This window comes from Esox lucius, chromosome 21 (genome assembly GCF_011004845.1).
Source record: "Esox lucius isolate fEsoLuc1 chromosome 21, fEsoLuc1.pri, whole genome shotgun sequence".
Taxonomy (NCBI): domain Eukaryota; kingdom Metazoa; phylum Chordata; class Actinopteri; order Esociformes; family Esocidae; genus Esox; species Esox lucius.
This window is the reverse complement of record NC_047589.1, coordinates 22340364-22364675: the sequence shown is the minus strand read 5'-3', so window position 1 is coordinate 22364675 and position 24312 is coordinate 22340364. Positions and strand designations below refer to the sequence as shown.

Sequence of the window (24312 nt, the reverse complement as noted above, 5' to 3'; positions counted from 1 at the left end):
CTAAATTAAATCCAAGCCTGGCTTCCTCAAAGACCAAATATAAACAATGACAAAAAGAATGTTAAACATATTTTATATTTTCAGCAATGTTTAATACCATGGGACAAGACTGCAAGAACATCTCTTTTCAGTCAACATTTGCCTCACAAGGGATATATCATTTGTGTAAAGAAAAAAACTAGAAAGAATTCATATAATAATATTTTGTAATAACTCTGTTGTCTGGCAGTAGGGATCAGGAGAAAGACATGTCCTTGGAAGGCGGACACTATATTCCCAACAGACAATCAATTCACGTTCCTCAAAAATCTAAGATTTAAGAATTCCGTGGACATTTCAGCAGCCATCCTGCAACATGTAGCAAAGTGTTTTTTTTCATCCCATTTTCTTAAAAGGATTAAAATAACGTACAGTACACTGAACATTCCAAGTCTGATTAAAACCACAGAGAGAAAGAGACAACTCATTTTTATTTTGCTTCCGATTTTAAATCAAAAGTCTTCAACCCAGTACCCGACTCGCCTTCCATCGATGTTCTGATAAATGTACAACTGTCATTTTCACTAACCCCCTCCCCCCAAAAACTCACCCAAAAGCAGAAAGCTCATTCCTCTGTTTTTCCATATGTGTACTAAACCATGTGAGATTGTGAAAGGCAAGGCCCGTTTATGATTCTGTACACAGAACATATGTACGTATGTCGTGAGTTGTGCCACCACCGGTAATGGCAGCCAACGATAATACATACTTCAACCTCCAGGCCCTTGGAGATGGATAAAGAACCCATGCCTGCTCTCCTTCTCAAATGCCACCCCTACAAGACAAACTTCCCTAGGAAGAATCCAATGAAGATGGCTGCTATGACAACAAGTAGCGAGGGGAGGGAGCTGGAAGATTGCAGTTTGCTCATCGTGGCGGCCGAGCTGGAGACCATGTTGTCCGGTCTGTGGGTCTTCCTCATCCTCAGGCCCTCGTCCTGACAGGAGATGGAGGACAAATATTGCGTGTTAGAACCCCAAGGTTGTCACGCGTCTTCCTACTATAAGCACGACCTGAGGCCAATATCATATCAACCTATGATGGATGTACCTTCAGTTGGCGGTTCTCGTCTGACAGCTTGCCCACGTCATACTGCAGCCTCTTGCATTCATCCATCAGTTTCTTCATCTCGGAGTCATCTAGAGACATGCTGCCAGGCTTGGGGGCTGACGTGCAGTCAGCTCTAGAGTCCAGGGTGGGGGCAGCTTTGCTTGCATCGACGTCATTCTGAAAAAGTCCCAGTGTGCAGGAAAGTGGCAAAACGCCAAAAAGGTTTCCCCAATAAATCAAACAACTACTGGAGAAGTTAGTTTGAAATGACAAGAGGTGCTGAGTTTTTTTTGGGGGGAGGGGCCTAAAAACACAGCATTAACCACTGTCCTACATTAAATTGCACGAGACCAACAACAGTACCTACATAACCTGCATCGTTGCGCTCACACTACTATTCTATTACAACCAGAACTAACCCTGCAAGTAGTGCCCACCTACAATGAAGACACTACACTTCCCAGCATGACCAGCATGGTTACCTGCCCTGCCACAAACCTGCCACTGCCTGCCTCTCACTGACACGAACTCCGGGAGGTCACTGGAGTCATCGTGGGCAGCCAGGTGGTGACTACTTCCCAGTGGGGTGCGGAAATCTCCGGGGGTGGGGGCAGCCCTGGCGCGCAGCTGCCTGATGCTGAACTTAGGGGTCTGCCCTGGCCCTGGGGTGGTACATCCTGTGGCACTACCACCAGACTATCACACCGGAGGAGCACACGCGGCATGCATTACCAGGAAACAGGTCAATTACATACGGATGCTGGATCTTGATTTGATCCGGCTGGAGTTCCAGACACTTTCCTAAGCTGACACTTGCTTGGTAATTTCACAACTTTGAAAATGTCTGACTTGTTTTGGCCTTAACAAAAGAAACGTCTTAACTATTACCCACCTAACTCTGATATCCTGTTGTTGTATGAACAACATCCCTGTAGTAAACTGCCTATGTTAATACACACCTACACATCTGAGGTGTTCAGGCATGCTCTGTGTTTGCTTGGGTTCTAGGCTAACACCTGAACCCTCAAAGGCAGCTGACGAGTCGTACACGTTTGGACAGTCCAGCCTCTCTGATTGTACACATTACTTACCATTTTACCATTTTCAGATGGCAGCTCAAACACACATCTCAGCTTGGAGTCCATGAGATCATCTGGCTTTGCGTCTCTCCACTGTGGGGATTCAACAAGTTAAAGTAGAGATTTAGACTGAGAAGTGGGTACACTGCTCAAACAATCACAGGCGCTTCTGGTGAACGGAGAAGCACGAAGATGCGCACCGTCAGCTAATAGCCCACAGAACAGTGTCTCTCAACCCTGCTCCTGGGCGCCTCCCTGCCCTGCATGTTTTACATCTCTCCCTGCTCTGTCACACCTGATTTAAATGATCAGCTCATTATCAAGTCCTTCATGAGCTACATCAGGTATGTTAGGGCAGGGGAGCATCCATGAGCAGGGTTTAGAAACACTGTCATAGAAGGATAAATGACAGGCAGTTGCTGGTATGGGAGTTGTGTAAAATGCCTTTCGCTGCCCTCTGCTGGCACAAACACAAAAGGTACATTATTTAAACCTGTGGATTAGCAAAAGAACATCTTCCGCGGATCACATAGCAACTGTGAAGCATAAAATGAGTTATTGGTAGCGAAATGGACTGACAAAACGTACCACTGCATCCATGTCAGTAGCAGTGGAGGGCGCAAAGACTGTCTGCACCATGAACTTGTGTTTACTCTTTTCATTGGGGTCGTACTCAAAAGGCTGCAGCATCACTGTGAAAACAGAAGGCACTCGGTCAGCAACTACGCCCACAATATCAACATTTGGCATTCACACATGGATATAGAATACTGCCAAAATGTTTGTATTCACAGCATACAACTCACAAAGGTGAGCCATAATTCGCAAATACACAGCATACAATCCGTACACAGCGATACACATGTAAACCGTGGTCCGTTAAGCCTAGTGGTCTCACTCACATTTGTGGATCGTTGATCGGTGACCAGAAACCGGAACATAACTGCCAAAATCCTGTGCCCAAATGTAAACCGATCCACGCACACAACTTGACTCACGAAAGCACACTCGACAATTCTAACACGAAAGTGTGGACTGACAAATCTGGTTGCATTTATACAAACGCTATTTCAGAAATAAGAGTCGGGTAGTGTTTGTACTGGATATTGACATCTGTGGAATTGGAAATGTGAAAAAGAAAATCCACATTTGTGAGTTTAACGCTGTGTATTTACAGGTCACGGTTTACATGTGTGGATTGTATGCTGTGTATTTACAGGTCACGGTTTACACGTGTGGATTGTATGCTGTGTATTTACGGATCACGGCTCACATTTCCGAGTTGTATGCTGTGAATACGAACATTTTGGCAGTATTCCATCTCCACATTCAAACGCTTGAATTCCTTAGCGCATACAAAGTCTTACAGGTATTTCAAGTAGAAGTAAAAGACAGGTTTTGATTTATTATAGATAAGGGCTTGCCTGGTTTTTTTGAGTAATATTTGTGCTTTACAAAAGTCTTCCAATTCAAAAGACTCACCAGAGACCGTGACGGTTCCACCAGACTCAATCATGCCACTGTTGGGCCGCACACAATACCGACGAGGTGCTGTCGTCTTCACTTTGAAGCATACTCTTTTGTCCGAGGGATTCTTTAGCTTCAGGTTAGTGGTCACTACTTCTGTGAATGGACCTATAGGAAAGAGAAAGGAGAAATCTCTGGGAGTTAATACACTCACCTGGAGTCACACTCAGGACCACAGAGCACCAATTTGAGGGGGGGGGGGGTCGGTCAAAAGTCAAAGTCAAATATCAGTTGGCCCTTGTGTTCAATCGACTAATACAAGGAATGTAATCCTTTAAACAATTGTATGTTATTTAACTGACGCAAGATTGTCTCCAATAAATCAATCAAGCAAAAACTGGTCGAATATGCCATTTTGCATCTGGAATCACACAATAAGCCAGAGAGGCATAATTTTACAAATTGGAATTGCACAAATCCTATTTTATAGCAGGAATTTCTATTTGTAGATCAGCAATTCTACACCTCACTTTGATGAAGTTGACACCTCTCCATCAGACTTGAAGTTGCAGCTAAAAAAATAAGTAATTAAGTTTATTAAACAAAGGTATGTTGTAGCAGACATACTGGGATTTAAATGAATGGCCAGTAACTGTCAAGACAACACCATATTCATTAAGACAAGAGGTCTGAACCTACTGGGCCACACTTCAATGATTAATGTGTTGGCTTGACTGATGCTCGATGGGGGATCAAGTCTCAGTTCAAGCTCAATCTGCTACATTGGTGTCAGAAGAAAAATGCCACTTATAGGGCAGATTGAGGGGAGTATACATGAGGGGGGTGGTATTGAACCGCCTGAATACACACCATTCCCCTTTAAGAAGGCGTAGTGTAGCTACTTTAAATCAACACCTGGCATGTGTTTAAATCGGTTGTTTGGACATCTTGACGTAGCAGTTAGTGCCGATATGAATGAAATTCAACGTAGGCTAGTAACAAATATTGTTTAATATAACGGCAAGTAAACATTATGTAATAGGGAAGACTCCTAAGTGGTTAATGCGATGCTAATGGTATGCAATCAAGCAGTAGCTAAGATAATTAGCACTAGCAGCGAGTGAGCGCCTGTCAGTCCATTAGCTTGTTATCTAGCTAACTATGTACTACTTACAATCTACAATTGCTGCCTTGTCACCCTAGCAACAAAAAATATGCAATGACTGTTCTGGTCATTTAAGGCCATGTTGCTTTTAAACTATTTGAACTACTGCCATCTACAGTAGTTGCCAACTTTAACTAGGTATGTTTCTTGGCCAGAACCAGGGTGACTGCTGTAGCTTTCAGGCTAGCTAGTAGCAACCATATCTAGATGAGTGAATGGTCGTAAACTTGCTGCCTTAACTTTAGCAAGTTTGCCAACTTTAGTTCCGGATCGTATCGTAGCAATGTCCAGACTCGCGAAATAGCATTACCGGTCTAGTCTATATAAGCAGTCGGTTTACATCTAGCGACTGTGTCAACAGTATGACTTACAGTATGAAATGCATTTGACATTAGCTAGGTAGTTAACGTTAACTAGCATAGCTAGGTATTACAGCTAGAACACATTACGTCCTACGCCCTCAACTGACGAGAAAACCAGCAGCCGTGTGGTTTTCCAAACTACAGTAAAATTACATATTTCTAACTGGATACGGACATAAATCCTCGCTCTCATCTCAAAATGGCGACGGTATAGGAGAGGTGTCAGTAGGGTTGTTGATGTTGTACTGTAACACATCCTCGGTCCATCGAGCTGGTAACGTTAGCTATCTAGCTAATCCAATGCGTCTACAAGTGATAAATAGGTAGTTACCATCCGTATTCTTCTTACCTTTAAATTTTAGATCATACGGCGGTTCAAGGACTAGGATCTGCTCCAGTTTAGACATTTCGTGTGAGTTATTTTGTTCAAAATCGTTCCAAGAAGCTGTTGTTCACTTAATTCGGCACCGAGTCACGCTGAGCCAAAAGACGTGCACACGAGCACAGTTGTTACGGAAACGCGCAGCAGGACAAATTGCACGTCACCGCAAAAAACGTGTTCTTTACCTGCCGAATACAGAGCGAAGACATACATTTGTATTGTATAATGTAATGTATTACCAACATAAACAGTGATATTATGGACTGAATGTCGATCAGTGGAAATGTTTCATTTCAATCTTACCACAATGGAAATCATATGCAAATTAATACTCACCTGAATAATCTGAAATGCACATAGGTCACAAGACCGTACACTTTAATAAATATGAGCACGAAATCTGATAAAATGCGTTTGAGATATGCTTAGGCTATCAATGAATATATATCCAATTATATAAGATATCTGTTATTATAACTTATTTTCACCAGTCTATAAACGTTTCCCGTTACGTGACAAGCCGGTGTGTGTCAGTCGGTGTCAGTACTATGAGGAATTATGATGATCTTGATATACAGGTGGCCATAAAATTTGAATATCATCAAAAAGTTGCTTTATTTCAGTAATTCCATTCAAAAAGCGAAACTTGTATAATGTATACATTCATTCCACACAGACTGATATATTTCAAGTGTTTATTTCTTTTAATTTTGATGATTATAACTGACAACTAATGAAAACTCCAAATTCCGTATCTCAGAAAATTTGAATATTGTGAAAAGGTTCAATACTGAAGACACCCGGTGCCACACTCTAATCAGCTAATTAACTCCAAACACCTGCAAAGGCCTTTAAATGGTCTCTCAGTCTAGTTCTGTAGGCAACACAATTATGGGGAAGTATGCTGAATTGACAGCTGTCCAAAAGACGACCAGTGACACCTTGCACAAGGAGGGTAAGACACAAAAGGTCATAGCTAAAGAGGCTGGCTGTTCACAGAGCTCTGTGTCCAAGCACATTAATAGAGAGGTGAAGGGAAGGAAAAGATGTGGTAGAAAAAAAGTGTACAAGCAATAGGGATAACCGCACACTGGAGAGGATTGTGAAACAAAATCCATTCAAAAATGTGGGGGAGATTCACAAAGAGTGGACTGCAGCTGGAGTCAGTGCTTCAAGAATCACCACGCACAGACGTATGCAAGATATGGGTTTCAGCTGTCACATTCCTTGTATCAAGCCACTCTTGAACAAGACACAGTGTCAGAAGCATCTCGCCTGGGCTAAAAGGACTGGACTGCTGCTGAGTTATGTTCTCTGATGAAAGTAAATTTTGCATTTCCTTTGGAAATCAAGGTTCCAGAGTCTGGAGGAAGAGAGGAGAGGCACAGAATCCACGTTGCTTGAAGTCCAGTGTAAAGTTTCCACAGTCAGTGATGGTTTGGGGTGCCATGTCATCTGCTGGTGTTGGTCCACTGTGTTTTATGAGGTCCAAGGTCAACGTAGCAATCTACCAGGAAGTTTTAGAGCACTTCCTGCTGCTGACCAACTTTATGGAGATGCAGACTTCATTTTCCAACAGGACTTGGCACCTGCACACAGTGCCAAAGCTACCAGTATCTGGTTTAAGGACCATCCTGTATCCCTGTCCTTAATTGGCCAGCAAACTTGCCTGACCTTAACCCTATAGAAAATATATGGGGTATTGTGAAGAGGAAGATGTGAGACCCAACAATGCAGAAGAGCTGAAGGCCACTATCACAGCAACCTGGGCTCTCATAACACCTGAGCAGTGCCACAGACTGATCGACTGCATGCCACGCCGCATTGCTGCAGTAATTCAGGCAAAAGGAGCCCCAACTAAGTATTGAGTGTTGTACATGCTCACACTTTTCATGATCATACTTTTCAGTTGGCCAAGATTTCTAAAAATAATTTTTTTCTATTGTTCTTAAGTAATATTCAAATTTTCAGAGATACTGAATTTGGGATTTTCATTAGTTGTCAGTGATCATCACAATTAAAAGAAATAAACATTTGAAATATATCAGTCTGTGTGTAATGAATGAATATAATATACAAGTTTCACTTTTTGAATGGAATTACTGAAATAAATCAAATTTTTGATGATATTCTAATTTTAGGACCAGCACCTGTATGTTTGAAAGCTTGTTTTACCTGTGATTAGACTAGCCAATTATACGACGAGAGTATATTCCATTGTATCTTATGGATGTTTTGTTCAGAGCGGATTTCGGTATGGTTTTGAAATCATAAGGAGCGTAGAATATTTCATAAAGGAAGAATTAATAAAACAAATAAACAGAACAATAAAAAAATGTAATAGGTTGGTGTTCCTGCACCCTACATCTCCTACTCCGCATGTTTCAACAAAGACATACAGGACCTCCTATAATTAACCTAGGCCCTGGGGTGCGCTGAATATACTTGCTATCTGGGGTAATATAATAACTGGGGCAATAATGTGCAACTACATCGCAATTCTGGGCGTTCCTGCATGTGGGCTTATCTGCCCCCACTTTTTCGGATTGTGTTTCAGCTCTACAGCATCACTTCACGCTTAACTGATGCAAAAGTTTGATATGAATCTAAACGGAACCCTTGTCACTGATGTGGTCACCACGTTGTCAGTACCTGAGATCCAGACTCTCATATCTACTTCGCTGTAAAAGCAATGTGATTACATCGTAGGATCTCAAAGGAACTGTGATCTGTAATATTATGCATATATGCATAATTATAATAAGAGAACACCCACTAACCTGGCATCAAAATTTCGTTAGCCTACTTCATTGCTCAGTTGTGTCGGTCCACCTATGATGACCTATTCAGTAAAATTTTGTCAACATAACCTTATCTGTAGATTTTGTGATTTGATGGGACAATGAGTAATTGTGGAATGTGCGGCGTAAAATGTTGGTGGTTGTATTTACCAAACTTTTCAAAAGCATGAATGGAATCCCCCGTTAGGACCGTTGTTCACGAAAAGCATCTTCAGGAAAACCATGTTTAAAATATGGCCTTTTGGTGATTCGTTATAGGTAAAAAATTCCGTTAACATTCATCATTCCACAATTAAAGATCATGACGACAGTGTATGCTCCGGTAAGCTACCATCTGCTAGGAAAGATGCATTCTGGGACTTAAACAAATTACAAACTATTTTAAAATAGTGTTAGGGAGTAGGGCTTTCGACGGCAATATAACGACATTCGTACACAATCAGTATTGAGTTATCAATTAATGAATCATAATTGATAGAAAATTAATTGTGCGTTGTAATTGACTATCACAGCCTCTAGGTGGAGTGGTGATTTCTTCACGGATTTGATACTATCTGGACCGTTCGTTCAGTTCTAACTGCGGTTCATCGTCTCTCCAGTTGTTGCCTCATCTGCACAGGCCACTTTAAATGTAGGACCAGGACAAGATGGCGGGTACGTATCCTTTTTTAACACTAGCTTGGGGGAAATGCGTTTTTAATATTGAATTCCATTCGATATTTTAAAGGTTTTGAAGTGAGTGTCGCTGTAGAGTTTAGCTACCGATTGAGTATCCTTTGTTTTTGTATTTGGTTGTTTTACAGATATATCTTTGCTCCAAGAGGATTCCCAAGAGGAGTTGGACGGATGTAAGTTTGCCCCTGTGTTTTCAGTATGGTGCTCTCACTGCTAACAAGGGCTAGCCAGTTTGCTAGCTACTCTGCTTCTAGCCAGCGGTACAGTGTGCATGCGATGATTGCCCTGTCTCGGTTCTGGGGTTCACGGGTGGGTGGTCTGTGTGGGCCTTGGGTAGACGAATTGGATTGTCTCTTTCTTCGCTGCTCACAGAACTTCTACATTTGACGTGAATGAGTACATTTTACATTCGAGTGCTCTTAAAATGTTTATTAACACTAACGAGAGCTATGTTATGCGCTAACTTAAGTTTGATAAGCTACCCAGCTAACGTTAGCTTATCGAACCAGCTAAATAGCTAGCTAGCCTCGAATTGTCGAATTGACAAAAACAACTAACTACTGTAGTTCAGCTAAAGCAGAGTTATCAGCAGTTCGATTCCCTTATCGTGGTTATTCAATTTCCTTAAGAATATTATTTCGGTGCATTAGTTATGTAACTTCACAAACTTAATCCACCAAGATGCATACTTTTTAACCAAGCTAGCTAGGGCAGTTAGTAATAGCTAGCTCCCTCCTTCACGGGAGGTTTCTGGTTTCTATTACATCAGAAAGGTTGCTCACTCAGGGCCCTTGAGTCTAGTCACTCAGCTTGAGTGACTAGACTCAAGTCACTAAGGCTTGAAATGGTATCAATGTTACAAAATGTAGAAGCAGGCTATTTCTATTGCGGTCTGGACTCATAGCTTTGTTTCAGTCCTACGTATTGCCACAATATAACTATGACGTTTTGAAAACTGCCACTCGCTACCTCCCTGCCTTAGACCCTGACCCGGTGGTCTGCTGCCGTGTGCTGTTTTCCTTGTTTAGACGTTTGTATTGCATGACTTCAAACGTTTTCCTTCCATCGAATCCGTTTCTGTCACTTTCTGCTACTACTCTGACATGTTGTTTTCACTCCATTCTGCATAGCTGTCATTCACCAACCTGTCTGGGTTTGTGGTGGTGGGTCCCTCTCATGCACTATATTTCCAATGTCTTTAATAGTTGGTGTGGATGACTACAGCTCAGAGTCTGATGTCATTATTATACCTTCAGCCTTGGACTTTGTATCGCAAGATGAGATGCTGACTCCTCTTGGAAGATTGGATAAATACGTCACTAGTGAAAACATTTTTAATAGGTAACTGTCCAATGGAATGTTATTAGATGACACATTTTTGAAGGACTTTTTTTTTAATGCTAGGCTGTAGTTAAGTGGTCATTTTTTACATCTGATTTCATTGCAGACAAATGGTGGCGCGAAGTTTGTTGGACACTCTAAAAGCAGTGAGTGAGGATGAGAGGGACTGTATTGCCGTCCTGGAGAGAGTGGGTAGATTAGCAGATGACTCCGGTAAGTCCTCCCTTGGGGAATGTGAGAACTGAATTTGGTGGGGGTAATGGTTGTGTTCATGCTCTGAAAATGACACTTTGTCATGAATTGGGCTGAAAAACACTCCTTTTTTTTTCATCCCAATCGTGACAAAAAAAGGGGGAATTTATTTCCAGGATTTTGCTGTCTGGTGTAATTTGTGGTCCTTTTGTCTGACCACCAATACAGTGGCGATGGAGGATGATGAATGTTTGATGGTGCTGTGTAGTTATCTGCACCTGGCTGCCATTTCAAAGGTGTAATTCTTTTAAGCTCGTTTTGAGGCCTCTTGATGTACGAAAAACTATAGGGTTTAATTAACAAAGCCATACAGGTAAAGGTACATTACTACTGTTATGTATGTAGACTGTTCATGTCGACAAGTGTCAGGAAAGGGGAAAATAAGTGTCCTCATTAGCTGGGAAAATGTTTATATATTCAGGTCCCTGTAATTTAGTGAATAGTGGCCTAGTAGTGTCCTGCCTTGCATTTTCTTGTAGTCAAACCTGGTATTGTAATGCATGGGCCCTGGATGCGATTTTTGCTAATGTTTTCAGAACTCTCCTTTTCCTCCCGTTTATAAGATATTATTTGGTTACGACTGAAGTAATGAAATGCATTTGATTTGGGTACCTTTTCAGCTTCACCCCTCCATTGTATCCATCCTATGACGTCATGCTTTGCACGACTGTATGAAAACATCTCAAATGTGTGTTTGTGTGTGCGACCGTATTAGTTTTAGTTGTATAGCGGTTTAATTTCTTCAGAGCACACTGGTGAGCAAGTCTGTACATGGTCTAGTTTCCCAGTAAGAGCCACATGTTTTTCAGGTTTTGCTGTTCATTTCACCCGCATGTATTATTCGTTGTAGATTTGTTCTCACAGTAATTCAAATTACTTGATCATTACAGTTTACATTGTAGGCTACAGTTTTGTTAGACACTGTAGATAAATGTAAGACTGTAGACCCAGTGGGAGCTTCGTTATTCATTTAAGTAAACAAAAAAAAAAGAAACACAGGATGAAAACAAAGTACAATAACTTCTAGCTCATTTAGCTATGTGTTCGGACACTTTGACAATTATATGTAAGGTTTTTGCTTGTTTCGCTTGCACCTGCCCTCATTGGCTGTAAGGATCCTGCCTAATCAGCCTTGCTGCTTTGCGGACGTTCTTTCAATCATAAGAGTGGTTCAGTATATTTGGCCTGACTAAATCTTTGCTTGGAAACACAAAAACCTTGGCCCTGGTTCTGAAGAAAATCTCTTATTTTCTGAATGTTCTAAAAGACAACACCTAAACATTTGCAGTTTTAAAGTGGTTTCCTTTTTGTTTCAGAGCCCACAGTTAGAGCAGAGCTGATGGAGCAAGTCCATCACATCGCCATTTTCTGTCAAGAGAATAGACCTTCCATTCCATTTGCCTTTTCTAAATACTTGCTTCCCATAGTTGTCAGGTACCTGGCTGACCAAAACAACCAGGTGAGGTGGATGCCAATTTCTCAAATGCTTTACATTTTCCCTTGTCTTTTTAAGTAAACCTCTATTCAAGTTTTTGATTGCATGTTTTTAAGTCATAAAATGATTGGGATGTCTTCCCAGGTCCGAAAGACCAGCCAGACGGCCCTGTTGGAGCTCCTGGAGCAGGAGCTGATTGAGCGGGGAGACGTCGAGACACAGGTGTGCCCCGTTCTGGTGGATCTGACCGCCCCTGACAGCAACGACGACGTCAAGACTGAAGCCATGGCCGTGAGTCACCATATGTCCCCAAGTGGTTCCCTAATGTCTTGAACTCCATAATCAAATGACTAGGTTTAAGTATGCAGGAATCCAGCTTAATGATTAAGAACTGCGGCATTGAGGCTGTAGTCCTTAATCTGAAGTAGTGCAATACAATGTGACCAGTTTTGGCTTTTAACCACACTTTTAATGCAACTCTGAAATTGTAGAAGTGATTTGGATGGATCTTTAGGTAGTTCAAATGTGGGGGTAGCGTGCCATTTAACTTCAGATTCAGGTGCTGTAGTATGTAGAGATCAGGCTTGCCGTTAACCTCAGCTGTAAATTAGAGGAAGACTGCTGCGTTTTCCTTTCTGTGGATAATGGGAGCTCAGGGGAGCCGTCCGTAAGAACGTACTTCTGTGAGGTTTTTGGCCGAACCTGCTGTGTGAGCGAGGCTGATATAAGCTGTATTCTGACTGTGTCGGTAGATTATCTGTAAAATGGCCCCCATGGTGGGCAAGGACATCACTGAGCGCCTCTTCCTGCCACGCTTCTGTGAGATGTGCTGCGACTGCAGGATGTTCCACGTTCGCAAGGTCAGTGGGGACATGACTAAGGATGTTTCTCATGTAACCAATGGATTAAAATAATGATGTATAGGGAGGACTACTTGGACTCATCCACAAAGGCACTTTTCTTTCTTATTCTGAAGCAACACAGGACTAGGCCTACCTGGGATTTGTGTCCATGGCGTTTAGGGGTTGAATGGACTCAAGCTGACTTTCACATTGAGTATTGGTCTTTTTGTTGCTCTTGTTTACCTTGTGTTTACATCATTGCCCACTTCCTGTGTGTGTATGGCAGGTTTGTGCAGCGAACTTTGGAGAGATTTGCAGTGTTGTTGGTGGAGAGGCAACAGAGGAACTCCTGGTAAGTTTTGATGTGGTCCGTCTTGTCCAATTGCCATGATCACTTTGTCCATGACTGCTTCCAGTGACAGGAGTGTATTCAAAATGTAATCTGACAGCCATGTACTGCTACTCTGCCTTATGTTTGACAAGTCCTACGTGCTGTTACCAACTGCCCCAAACATATCTTAAATTATTTTATTGAAAAAAAAAGTGAGTATGTTTTTGTCTATGTTGCTGCTGTGTTTTCAGGTTAACTGTGTGACTCCACTTGGTAGCGCTGGCCTGTGTGTCAAGGAAAGGCCTTTCTGAGCTGTAACTGAGGCCCTTTTTGCCTGCCCTCCCTCCCTCCTCTGTCCCTTTTCCTGTCCAGCTGCCCCGTTTTTTCCAGCTCTGCTCAGACAACGTGTGGGGGGTGCGGAAGGCCTGCGCAGAGTGCTTCATGAGCGTTTCCTCTGCCACATCGCAGGAAATACGCAGGACCAAGCTCTCGTCGCTCTTCATCAGCCTCATTAGCGACCCCTCCCGATGGGTCAGTAACCAGCAGAAATCAGGACATCTGGCGTTCGACAACATGCATATCAAACAGAACCTCACCCGCAACTTGACATTAAATGCATATCATACTGACTTTTACAAATTAGGTTTGAATGTTTGAATTATTGAGGTCTGTGATAACCTTGTGAAGCAACAAAAGGGGGATGTCCAAGGGGGCGAATACTTTTGAGACCCTGCAGACAGAAGTGCACATTTTCTGCTCTTCACTGCATGTGCTACTCCTTCAGGCATGTGAATGTTGCCTAGGTAACCAAATACTTTGTTACAAGACCTTGCTTGTTTCAGCCCTGGAGATTCGTTTTCTTCCTAATTACAAGGTTTCAGCGACGGGCGATAGTTTGCACACCTTCTAGTGTCCGTTTGTTCCGCACACAACATTGGGCCTGTGCGAATGTTTATGGGCGTAGTGAGACCGAATCCACAACAACATGGAAGAATAATAAGAGTGGAAAAACGGCTTGCTGTGTGGAATGTCTAATTGGGTTTAATGCTATAAAAAAAAAAAATTGGGTCCCCAATTTAATCCATTAAACTATTTGCCTAAAGTTTTGCCTAGTATAATCATGAATTTCTAAACCTTTGCAACACAGACATCATATAAGCAGGTTAAACTGCTTTTGGGAATTACTCGGCTACCTGTTTTAAAGGTAACCTTCTTAAAATGTCTAGTCTAGTTTTTGCTAGTTTTTATTTTCAAGTGTCATGTAAACTTGACACATAATTTGGCCTTTGACCGCTTTCTTGTACTGTGTATGTTTCTCAGGTTCGTCAGGCTGCGTTCCAATCGCTGGGTCAGTTCATCTCCACGTTCGCCAGCCCCAACAGTGTGGGCCAGTACTTCAAAGATGGGGAGGAGGGCGAGTGCAACTGTGTCCGTTCCCAGAACAGGTGCAGCCATTTGGGTCTTTTCAACCGGCATCTCAGAAGGGAGTCGCAGTTACATGAATGGTTGTGTCCTCTCTCGATGAAGGACACTTGAACTGCGTGTATGTAACGAGCTTCCTCTCTCCCCCAGTATTAAAGAGAATGCACTGAACGTTGACCTGGGCACTACAGACCCGGCGATCCGCGCCAACACTGAAGTGTCTCCAGGAAAAGAATTTGACACCCCTTCATGCACAAATGGAAACCACCAGGAGGGATGTCCACAGCAGGACGTCTCTATCCACAATACACAGGGGGAGGTGGGGGTGTTGTGCCGGACAGAGACTGTAGGAGTGGATGTGGCAGAGGAGGGGGGTGGGGAACAGGCGGCGGAGGGGGAGGTGGAAGCCTTGTTGGCGTCGGCTGGTTGTAGCGAGAGTGAGCGGGAGCTTTTCTTGCTGACCCCTGAGCGCTCAGAGGAGCGGAGGGACTCGTTGGACACGGTAGGGACTCTAGAGAAGGGGATTGCCCCTTCTACCGATACTGAGTCGCCGGACTTATCGGTGCCCTTGTCCATCTCTTCGCCTGAGCCAGCAGAGGAGTCCTCGGCCCAACCTCCAGATCGTGTCCCTGAGCAGGAGCTTTACAACTCCTTCCACTTCTGGCGGACCCCTATCGCCCAGATTGACCTGGACATGGAGCTGCTACCACAGGAGGAACCCGCCAGCTGCGTCTCCGTTCAGGCTAAGGCCTCAACCCCCGCCCTGGGCCGGAAGCAGCTGGAAGAGCTCATCGAAAACCTGGAGCCTCATATTGATGACCCTGACGTTAAAGGTAACCATCTTGCATATTAGGTTGTCTTGCGCTCTTGGCTGCGACGACGCTATTCAACAAAGTGTTTGGGTTTAAAAATCTACATTAGTGTACGCCATGTAATGTTATTAATTCCCCAAACAGAAACATTATTGGGCTACTTGTTACTCATGAATGACCAGAAGGAGTGCGTGTTTTACCCTGGCTGCCTAGGGGAGATGAAAATGTTGTTGCAGTGCCCGTGTGAATGCAGTAGAGAAATTATGGGCAATATTAGGATGATTTGTGAGCAATTGTTGTTTTACAGTTTAATTGGTCAGCAGATGCGTTTGTCCAAAGGGCCCAACAGGCGTGATTAGGGTTCTGTGGCCAAATGTATTTACTCTCCACTCTGGGTTTTGAACCTTTCGGGACCTTTAAGTTGTCAGCCCAATCCGCTGGAGCACTAGGCTGTTTGCTAACATTTGTGTTGAAGCATTGATTGTTGCTGTTGGATTATTGTTTCCTGAGGTTGTATGTGGGTAGAACCAATTAGGCTTATGCTTGACTGAGCTAACAGTGACTAAGGGGGCTGGGACATTCAGTAAACCGTACATTTACTGCAATTTTACTCATGTAGACATGTTCCTTTTGTCTAAGGAATTCCTTTGATTTAGCAATGGTGAATGTGAAACTAGCTTTTCTTCACTCGAATGTCTATGCTCTTCATCTGGGTTTATTGAAGTGATTTTAAATACCTTACATTTTGAAATGGAACTGTATAAGAGGTGATTATTTGGGTCACTGTTGAAAATCATAGTTGTCTTTGAGGCACTATGGCTGGCTCAGATGTATGTATTATGTAGTTATATTGTGACGTTGTCAGAGTGAATTCTCTAGGGTGATTAAGAGACCTGTTTCTAACAAAACGAGCTGGGGGTGAAACTCTATACATTGTTGACTGTTAAGATTCCTGTGATACTTCACAGGTATTTTTGGGTCAAGGTCACCGGCCAACCCTGGAGGCTTACAAAGTGAGGTTATAGACTGAGTCCCGTCCACTGTATTTTCAATAGAAGGAAACCCTTGATGTCTCCTCTGCATGTGAGCCTAGCTGGCTTCTGGCCATTATACAAAAATAAACAGGAGGCTTTTAAGCCAGTCTTGTGAGAGCCAAATGTGAAAATTAAATGTCTTTAGAGGTATGTTGTGTATTTCAACTTATTTTTTTATTTTTATACCTCTAAACATCTTATACCTTATACATCTACACAAATTGTCCAATTGACATGTAGGGTCTTGTCAGAGGTTGCCGAAGTGGAATGTAAATCCACTGCTCAAAACTACATTTTATGAGACTGTTTTTACTGCGATTGTTTGTGTGCTGCATAGAAACAGTCAAGCTGCACATCATGAAAATGCAACAGGCTTGGCTTATTCTACTGGACTCTGCTGTGTGGGGTAGGGGGTATCCTTTTAACTTCTATTCCCGTGATGTCTCCTGAGATCTGCCGTTTGGAAAATGGGTCGCATAATTTAGGATGATCCAGGCTTAGACCTGCATGTTCTCTCTTGCTGGTCTGATTGTGTTTGACAGAACAGTGCACGTTAAGCGTGCGCGCTCAGCGACGTGATTGTGAAATGTGCTGAATGTTGGCAGTTAAAAAAATACATATATCTATCATAGTGCTGACAGACCATAATAGTACTTTTAATATCCTCTCGAATTTCTCCAGCTGTACTAAAGTAAAGCGCGGTACATATTAACCAAGCAGCTGCTTTTGTCAGAAGGCCTAAGGTAAGCCATGTCAATGCTGTGGCTCCTCTATAGATGGAGGGTGGGGTTGGGACTCGTCCCTGCTCACAACTGACACACTGCTCTTCAGAAAGCTTTGGAAGGCACTGCCACTCCTGTTGCTCTTGAGAAGCGTAGCTTTATGGAAGTGTCCTTACGCAGATTGTCTGGGGGGAGCGGTGCCCTAACCCGGGTGGAGTCTCATTGTCTAATAGAGGATGTGTGAGCACAGCCCCGTGAACGCCTGTTTGACATACACGCTTCAGTCACCTGTTAACCAGTCTAGCTAATGGCGCCACAACAAGGAAGACTATGTATGCTCAAGGAGGGCCTTGATGCGATTCCCTTAGCCTCAGCTGTTAGTGTTATGATTCTCACCATATAGATACTGGGTGTGGTGCTCAAAACCTGAAATACCCATCTGCATGTGTATTATCTTTTATTTTTTTTTAAATGGGTGAAAGGATACCTCATTGAGTGACCGGTCTGTTAGTAAAACATTTCAAGCGTTAATACCACTGCAAAGAAAGCAGGACTGTCAATTCACGAAATGCAGTTGGCAATGCAGGTGAATTTTTTTGATTTGGGACTGTGGTCATGAATTGAATTGGCTAATTTAGTTTTAGGCTGGTTTTTAAGAGCCTGTGGGTGACGGTTTCCATTCCGTCTGTCCACTGAGCGGAGGGGGCAACCAGTGCCTGGCTCAGGGGTTGATGTTGACATTATCTGTAATGTCTTGCTTCCTGGTCTTTTTTGGTTTTTAACATTTCAGCATGCTGTTATTAAAGTGTATTTTGTTTACTTAATCTGGAATGTATTTATTTTTGACCAAAAACTTAAAGGTGGTGGATGTCTTTTTGCTGAAAGAGCAGTGATTCAGATTCAAACAGTTGCTGCAGCTGTACATGTCTACCTGAGGCGGTGACATAGCCCACTGGACACACCATAGGGCACAGAGTATTTTGTCTTGGGTGCAGGGACCCAGGGAGCTGACACAATGTGGCCCAGACACCGTGCAGTCATTCCTCCAAACGGCATTTAAAATTCTTAGCTGCCACCTCCCACCAAACGGGTGTTTCTTATCATGGTGATGGGGGGATCTGGGACTCAACACGTTCTTCCCTTGTTTCCTCCACTTCCCCGCAGCACAAGTGGATGTCCTGACAGCTGCTCTGCGCGCCGCCACCCTGGACTCTCACCTCGAGGACGCCTTCCTGGAGGCCCGGGAAAGCCAGGGGATCCACCACCAGGACAACCCCTTTGGTGTGCACCAGACGCCCCGAATCGGCCACGAGGTGAGGGCTTTGGCTGGGAGGACGGTGCGTGTAGGCTTGTCAGCTTGTCCGCGGCGTCTCACCTGTTTTCCGTGTGTCTGTCAGAGCCGATCCTCGTCCCTGCGTATGCACCACAGCGACGACTCCGATCAGGGCGACTGCTTCGGTCAGGCCGAGGAGAAGAAATCGAAGCTTCAGGACGTGATCCCGCAGGCCCTGCTGGACCAGTACCTCTCCATGACGGACCCCTCCCGGGCTCAGACGGTGGACATGGAGATCGCCAAGCACTGTGCCTACAGCCTGCCCGGTGTGGCCATGACGCTGGGCCGGCAGAACTGGCACTGCCTCCGAGACACCTACGAGACACTGGCCTCCGATATGCAGGTGGGGCTCCGGTTCAGCCTCTCCCTTTGGAAACCGTCCTGAGGGCCTTTTCTGATGTCAGGTTTTTTGTTCCTGTGAGATATCTTGTAGGACACGGCTGTTAAACCCCCGGGGGAACTCGTTCGGGTTGGACACAGCACTGTGGAATGTTCAGGCAGAACAGGATTGTTCCTTCGCATGTGTTCTAGCTTTAAATTCCCCATAAAATACGTCTCCTGTTTTACTGTAACCGACTGCGTTTGTCTGCCAGCTTAATTGACTAAGCCACCCTGATGGCCAGGTTCAGGTTGGAGTCAGTTGATCGCGGCCCCAATGTGGTCATCGACCAATTCAATGTACTGAAACTGGTTCCTCATGGACGTGCTGGAACAGACTCTGTAATGGCAGGCGTGCGCAGATGAGACCTCTTCATCTGGTCTGTTCAGATCAGTGGAGTGTTCAGTCTGCCAAATGTTGATGTTCCACCACGTTGCACCCTTCGGAGTGTGGCCTTGATGTGGTTAGCAGGATGGTGTTCTGTCACTCCGCTCTGTTTCACTCTGAGCAAGGTTTATTTTTTCCCTTCTGTTCACTTCATTATTCATGGGTTTTTCCTTTTTTGGGTGGGAGGCGTGTGTTCCAACTGCAGCCCACGGTGACATCTCTAATTTTCATCCCGGGAGTTTGTCTGCCTACTAGGGAACACCTCAGGACCTGACCCAACATGCTCTGCTCAGAATGTCAGTCCTCCTGTCAGCTAGGAGAAGCTGGAGGCAAGCTGTCAGAGGACTGACAGGCTGACCAGAGCCAGTTGGCTCGAGCCCTAAGGTGTTCCATAGCAGGCCGGCCTCGGTGTGCCTTATGTAAGGCCTGAGTCTGGGGCTGTTGTCCTAGCTCTGTGCGTATGCGTCCTTTAACGCCCGAGGTCTGATGTCTTCCCCTCTGCCCACCTCGTTGCCTAGTGGAAGGTGCGTCGGACATTGGCCTTCTCCATCCACGAGCTCGCCCTGATTTTGGGTGACCAGTTGACCGCAGCTGACCTGGTGCCCATCTTCAACAGCTTCCTCAAGGACCTGGATGAGGTTCGGGTTGGGGTCCTCAAACACCTGTACGACTTCCTTAAGGTCAGTCCACGCAGCCTCTTAGGGTGGATTTGTGTCCCTTTTTACCCGTCAACACGGTTCTTTTATTTCCTGTCATCCATTTGACTGACTGTTTCTAGGCTTCCTGATATCTCGTTCTGTGTAGCGCTGTGATGGTTTTCAGGCATACCTGCAGCACCTGTATGTCCAGTTTCACAGTTCTGCCGGGTTGCTGCGGTCGGTCCCCTTCCCCGCTCATCATCCCTGAACTTGTCTTTACTGTTCTCCCTTCAGCTCCTGCACCCAGAGACGCGGCGTAAATACCTGTACCAGCTCCAGGAGTTCCTGGTCACCGATAACAGCCGCAACTGGCGCTTCAGATCAGAGCTGGCCGAGTAGGTTACAACATCAGACACGTTAACACACATTATATTCCCAGTAAACTGGGGACACTGTAATTGATGCATCCCTCATTGTTGGCCATCAGAACCACAGTAAATATGAGTAAGAGGTGTTTTTGTTTTGGTGACATTTGATTCTGTGGGTCTGGGTAGTCTGACTGTGTGTGTCTGTGTGTTTTAGACAGCTAGTCCTGTTACTGGAGCTGTACAGTGGTCAGGATGTGTATGACTACCTGAGACCGCTGGCCTTCAGCCTGTGTACAGACAGAGTATCCTCTGTACGATGGACCTCCTACAAACTGGTACGTCTCCCTACAAATGGCCCTCTTCCTCCCATGTGAGCAGTACAATAAAAAGCAGGATGTGTGTCAGAATAACCCCCTTCACCTTCTTCTTTGGGGTGGTTTCAACATGCCAAAGGCCATAAGTGTGAATTGAACCTCATGAAATGGGGCGGGGTGAAATGTTTTAAGATGTGGAACTGGTGGGTAAGAAGCACAATGTCCACCCATGACTACATCTGCTTAACACTTCCATGTGGGCAAGAAACCGATGTGATTTAGTGCTGTATGATGTGACTGGTGCTACATGTTGACGGCCTGTATGAATGTTTTCCTCTTGGGCTTCCCTCGTCAGGTGAGTGAGATGATCAGGAAGTTGGCGTCGTGCCAGGCTCTTCTGACAGACTTTCTGAGTGAGCTGGTGGAGAAGTTCTGCCACTCCCCCAAGTGGTCGGGACGGCAGGCCTTCGCCTTTGTCTGCCAGGTGAGGACACGTTCATGGTTCTCCTGACAAATCATCAGTTAACCACAACCAAAAAACAACGTTCCCTTCTGCCCTCGCCCTCAACCCTGAAGTGGTGTATTTTGGTAACGGATCCTATTGAATGGGTTTGCGTGGATTTATTTATCAGGGGGTTAAGATGTTAAGTGTTCTTCGTGTCATTGTCTGGTCATTGACAGGATATCTACCCGGATGTACTGTTATGATTCTTTTTTTTTTTTTTTTTTCTGTTTATTGAAGAGTATTTAGTTTCCATTCCAAATGATTACACAGTGAGTGTAGTTGCTATGGTAGCACAGAGCACACAGCTCTCAATGAGCCACTTGACTGTGTCCCGACCCTTGGTTTCATCATGAGTAGCACCATTCTCTCACAATGGGACTATTGTGCTGAAGGACAATGATATCATGATGACCGATTTGAGACGTGAGGTCGAGGGTAGGGCTGGGCTGGGCGATTTTAATAGTTTACTTTATTCGTTTAAATATTATTTTTTTGCGTGATATGCCAAATCTATATCATGAATCTATTTTGTGCATGAGTTGGTGTATAGCTGTGCTGTATATTGCTGTGTGAGCTCGTCTCCATTGGTTGTAGCCTAGACGCGTGTAAAAATAAAATTAAAAAAAATGTATCCCCAAGCTAAGATGTGGCCTTTAAGTCTGCAAACTACTGAAGCACAAAAAACTATAGATGAGTTACGTGATATATGGTTCCCCTCCTTATAGTGGTAGATCTTGTTTTTAAAATCCTGCTTAATACAATTGATGCCATGTCTGTTAGTATTGTCATGACTACGATGTTTCTATACTTGATAGTCGCCTATATGTTTGCAAATATTTCCGACTTCTCCACAGCAACTGACACGGTCGGGCCCTATGGGTTTTATTTAAATGCTGTACGTTCTAAGGCAAAAGATTGCTAGTCTTGATACGACCGAAATTGGTCAGTGTCCAAACAGAAATGCACGTCTTGAACACACTCTGATGGTCCTGTGTCTGTCAGCTGGCGATTGAGGATGACTGCGTGTCGTTGGAGCAATTCTCGGAGCACCTGCTGGCCCCTCTGTTACAGCTGGCCTCGGACCCGGTGGCCAACGTCCGAGTGCTGCTGGCCAAAACCATCAGCCAGAGCCTGTTGGAGAGAGGTAGAACCACAGACACTGACTGTCAAGGACACTGCTCTGAGAAACATTCGTAGTTAGGCCTAGGTAACAATTATGGCTACATTTGGTGTGTGTGGAAAAATGCTACACTGCTCTCACAGTGCGTGTTAGATAAATGAAGCTAAAGTTGCATTGATCCTATATGCACAATAAGATGCTCAACAATGGCCTAGGAACAATTTCTTTAAAAAAAAAAGGAACGTGACAAAGCGGGATCACGCTGTAGCATTACAACATTTAGAAATTGTGTCCATCTATTTGCACCTGAACCCCCCCCCCCCCCCCCCACACACACACACACACACACACACACACACACACACACACGCACACACACACCCCCACCTCATCAAAGCTGTCTTTTTTTATTTCTTTTTGTTCCTCTGTCCTTCTCTGCAGAGTACTTCCTGCATTCTGCCAACTCGCACCAGGAAGCCCTGGAGCAGACGCTGGTGGCCCTGCAGATGGATCTGGACAAGGATGTCAAGTACTTTGCCAGTGTTCATCCAGGGAGCACGCGCATCAGCGAGGACGCCATGAGTACCACCTCCTCTACCTACTGAGCCCAGGACACACACACACACACCCACACGCGCTCTGCTGAACCCAAGCCAAGTAGGGGGCTGAGGACTTGAGGTAGCCCATTTCTACGGCTCTTAGGCTTCCGTAAACACAGACTCACAAGGGGAAGACACAACTCGCCCAAAGCAGTGCAACACTTGAGTCACTACAGCAAAGATTTTGTGCTTTGATATCTAGATATTATATTTTGCCACAGGAGCCTTAAAGGTGTCTTCCTTAAACATGAAAATACTTGAATGTCTGGAGTGAATTCAGTGGAAAAACTAAACAAATGGAGAAAATGCACGGGCATTTCTTTTTCTCTTTTTTTTTTTTTTTAAAGGACCATTTCTCCCTGTTTCTCATTTCTCTTTGCCCTCTATAGAATCCTCCCCAGACTTGGTGACAAGCCAGTATGTCACAAGCTTTATCAAACCACAGAAGCAGATCAACGGTCTCTAACTTGGAACATTTCAATGGTGTATAGTTTCTGTAATTGCTATCTTTTTTTATACTGTAAAAATTACTCATGCTGCATAAATCTCTATATATATATATATTAAAATAGTCTACCATCACAGCCTTCTTTAGTGGGGAGCTGTTGGTGGGCGACAGTTCTCCTACAGGGATTTGGCCTCCATTGTTTTAACTCTAGTGCAGCACATTGTTGTACCCATAGACTGAAGGCCGCCCCCTGGCATGCAGGGGGTTCCTGTTGTGAATGAAAAATAACTATTGTATTTTTTATTAATATGGCTGTTTGTTCGCGGCGTGTAAGTAGGAAGAGGGATTTCCGATTGTGAAAGGTCAGCACACACTCACTTCTACATGTGGGGGGGGGGGTATTTTTAACCTGAGAATGAAATACTGCGATGTCCCTCTCCCTCGACATTGCCACTCCTCCTTTTATATCCCATCTGTACATATCTCCAGCAATGTTTCTCCGTTTTGATCAACGATCATGAATTTTATTGTGATAGTTTTGTTCCGTTTTACCTGTCTCGACAAGAAATGAAATAAACAGCAGGCACTATAACTTGCACATGTATTTGGTTTGTGTTTTGTCTGGCAGGGAGCACAGAGGATTAAGGTTCTAGAGCAAATCTTCTGGCTTTCTCAAGGCCATAATCATGGAGCCACTCTCTTCCCATTTAAGGGAATGTGTTGCTTCAGGTTTTGCTGTTCATAGTCATCCTACAGCAGCGCATGCAAGGGCCAAGCAGCATGAGCCATTTAGTGTCTTGAGGTCATACTAAGATCACATGATAACCCCAGTGACACTGCCAAGCTACTCCAAGATCCCGCAGTTCTGAAGTATTTTTGGAGGAGCTTGGCGATGTCACTGGGTGGATCATGTGACCAGAGTCTTAAGCTCTCGGTTGCCTGTGGATCTATATTTCAAGTTTTGGCATCAAAAACATAAAGGAGGTGTTTTCAGACCTGAAATCTGTGCT

General features: G+C 44.3%; 2 protein-coding genes across 6 annotated transcripts; one reads left to right on the top strand and one right to left on the bottom strand.

Annotated features, from left to right (window-relative positions):
• Positions 1-56: 56 nt before the first annotated feature.
• Positions 57-8631, bottom strand: vapa (VAMP (vesicle-associated membrane protein)-associated protein A). 2 transcript variants are annotated; one of them, XM_010896654.5, is made up of 6 exons: positions 8496-8631; positions 3651-3803; positions 2757-2860; positions 2181-2261; positions 1090-1266; positions 57-976 (listed from the first exon to the last, which is right to left on the bottom strand). In XM_010896654.5, the coding sequence occupies exons 2-6, from the start codon at positions 3682-3684 to the stop codon at positions 815-817; spliced, it is 558 nt and encodes a 185-aa protein (XP_010894956.1). In that variant the 5' UTR covers positions 3685-3803; positions 8496-8631; the 3' UTR covers positions 57-814.
• Positions 8632-8870: 239 nt separating this feature from the next.
• ppp4r1 (protein phosphatase 4, regulatory subunit 1) lies at positions 8871-23898 on the top strand. 4 transcript variants are annotated; one of them, XM_020041855.3, is made up of 19 exons: positions 8871-8999; positions 9149-9193; positions 10226-10361; positions 10468-10574; positions 11930-12072; positions 12193-12339; positions 12801-12908; positions 13177-13242; positions 13594-13752; positions 14542-14666; positions 14794-15476; positions 18376-18524; positions 18609-18887; positions 19829-19990; positions 20243-20343; positions 20531-20651; positions 20986-21114; positions 22138-22342; positions 22697-22788. In XM_020041855.3, the coding sequence occupies exons 1-18, from the start codon at positions 8993-8995 to the stop codon at positions 22330-22332; spliced, it is 2862 nt and encodes a 953-aa protein (XP_019897414.1). In that variant the 5' UTR covers positions 8871-8992; the 3' UTR covers positions 22333-22342; positions 22697-22788. The 4 variants fall into 4 exon arrangements, with proteins under 4 accessions (XP_019897414.1, XP_010894959.1, XP_010894958.1 ...); XM_010896657.5 differs by having other exon boundaries at positions 8879-8999; positions 12041-12072; positions 22138-22279; positions 22697-23898; XM_010896656.5 differs by having other exon boundaries at positions 8880-8999; positions 10277-10361; positions 22138-22279; positions 22697-23898.
• The last annotated feature ends 414 nt before the right edge of the window (positions 23899-24312 follow it).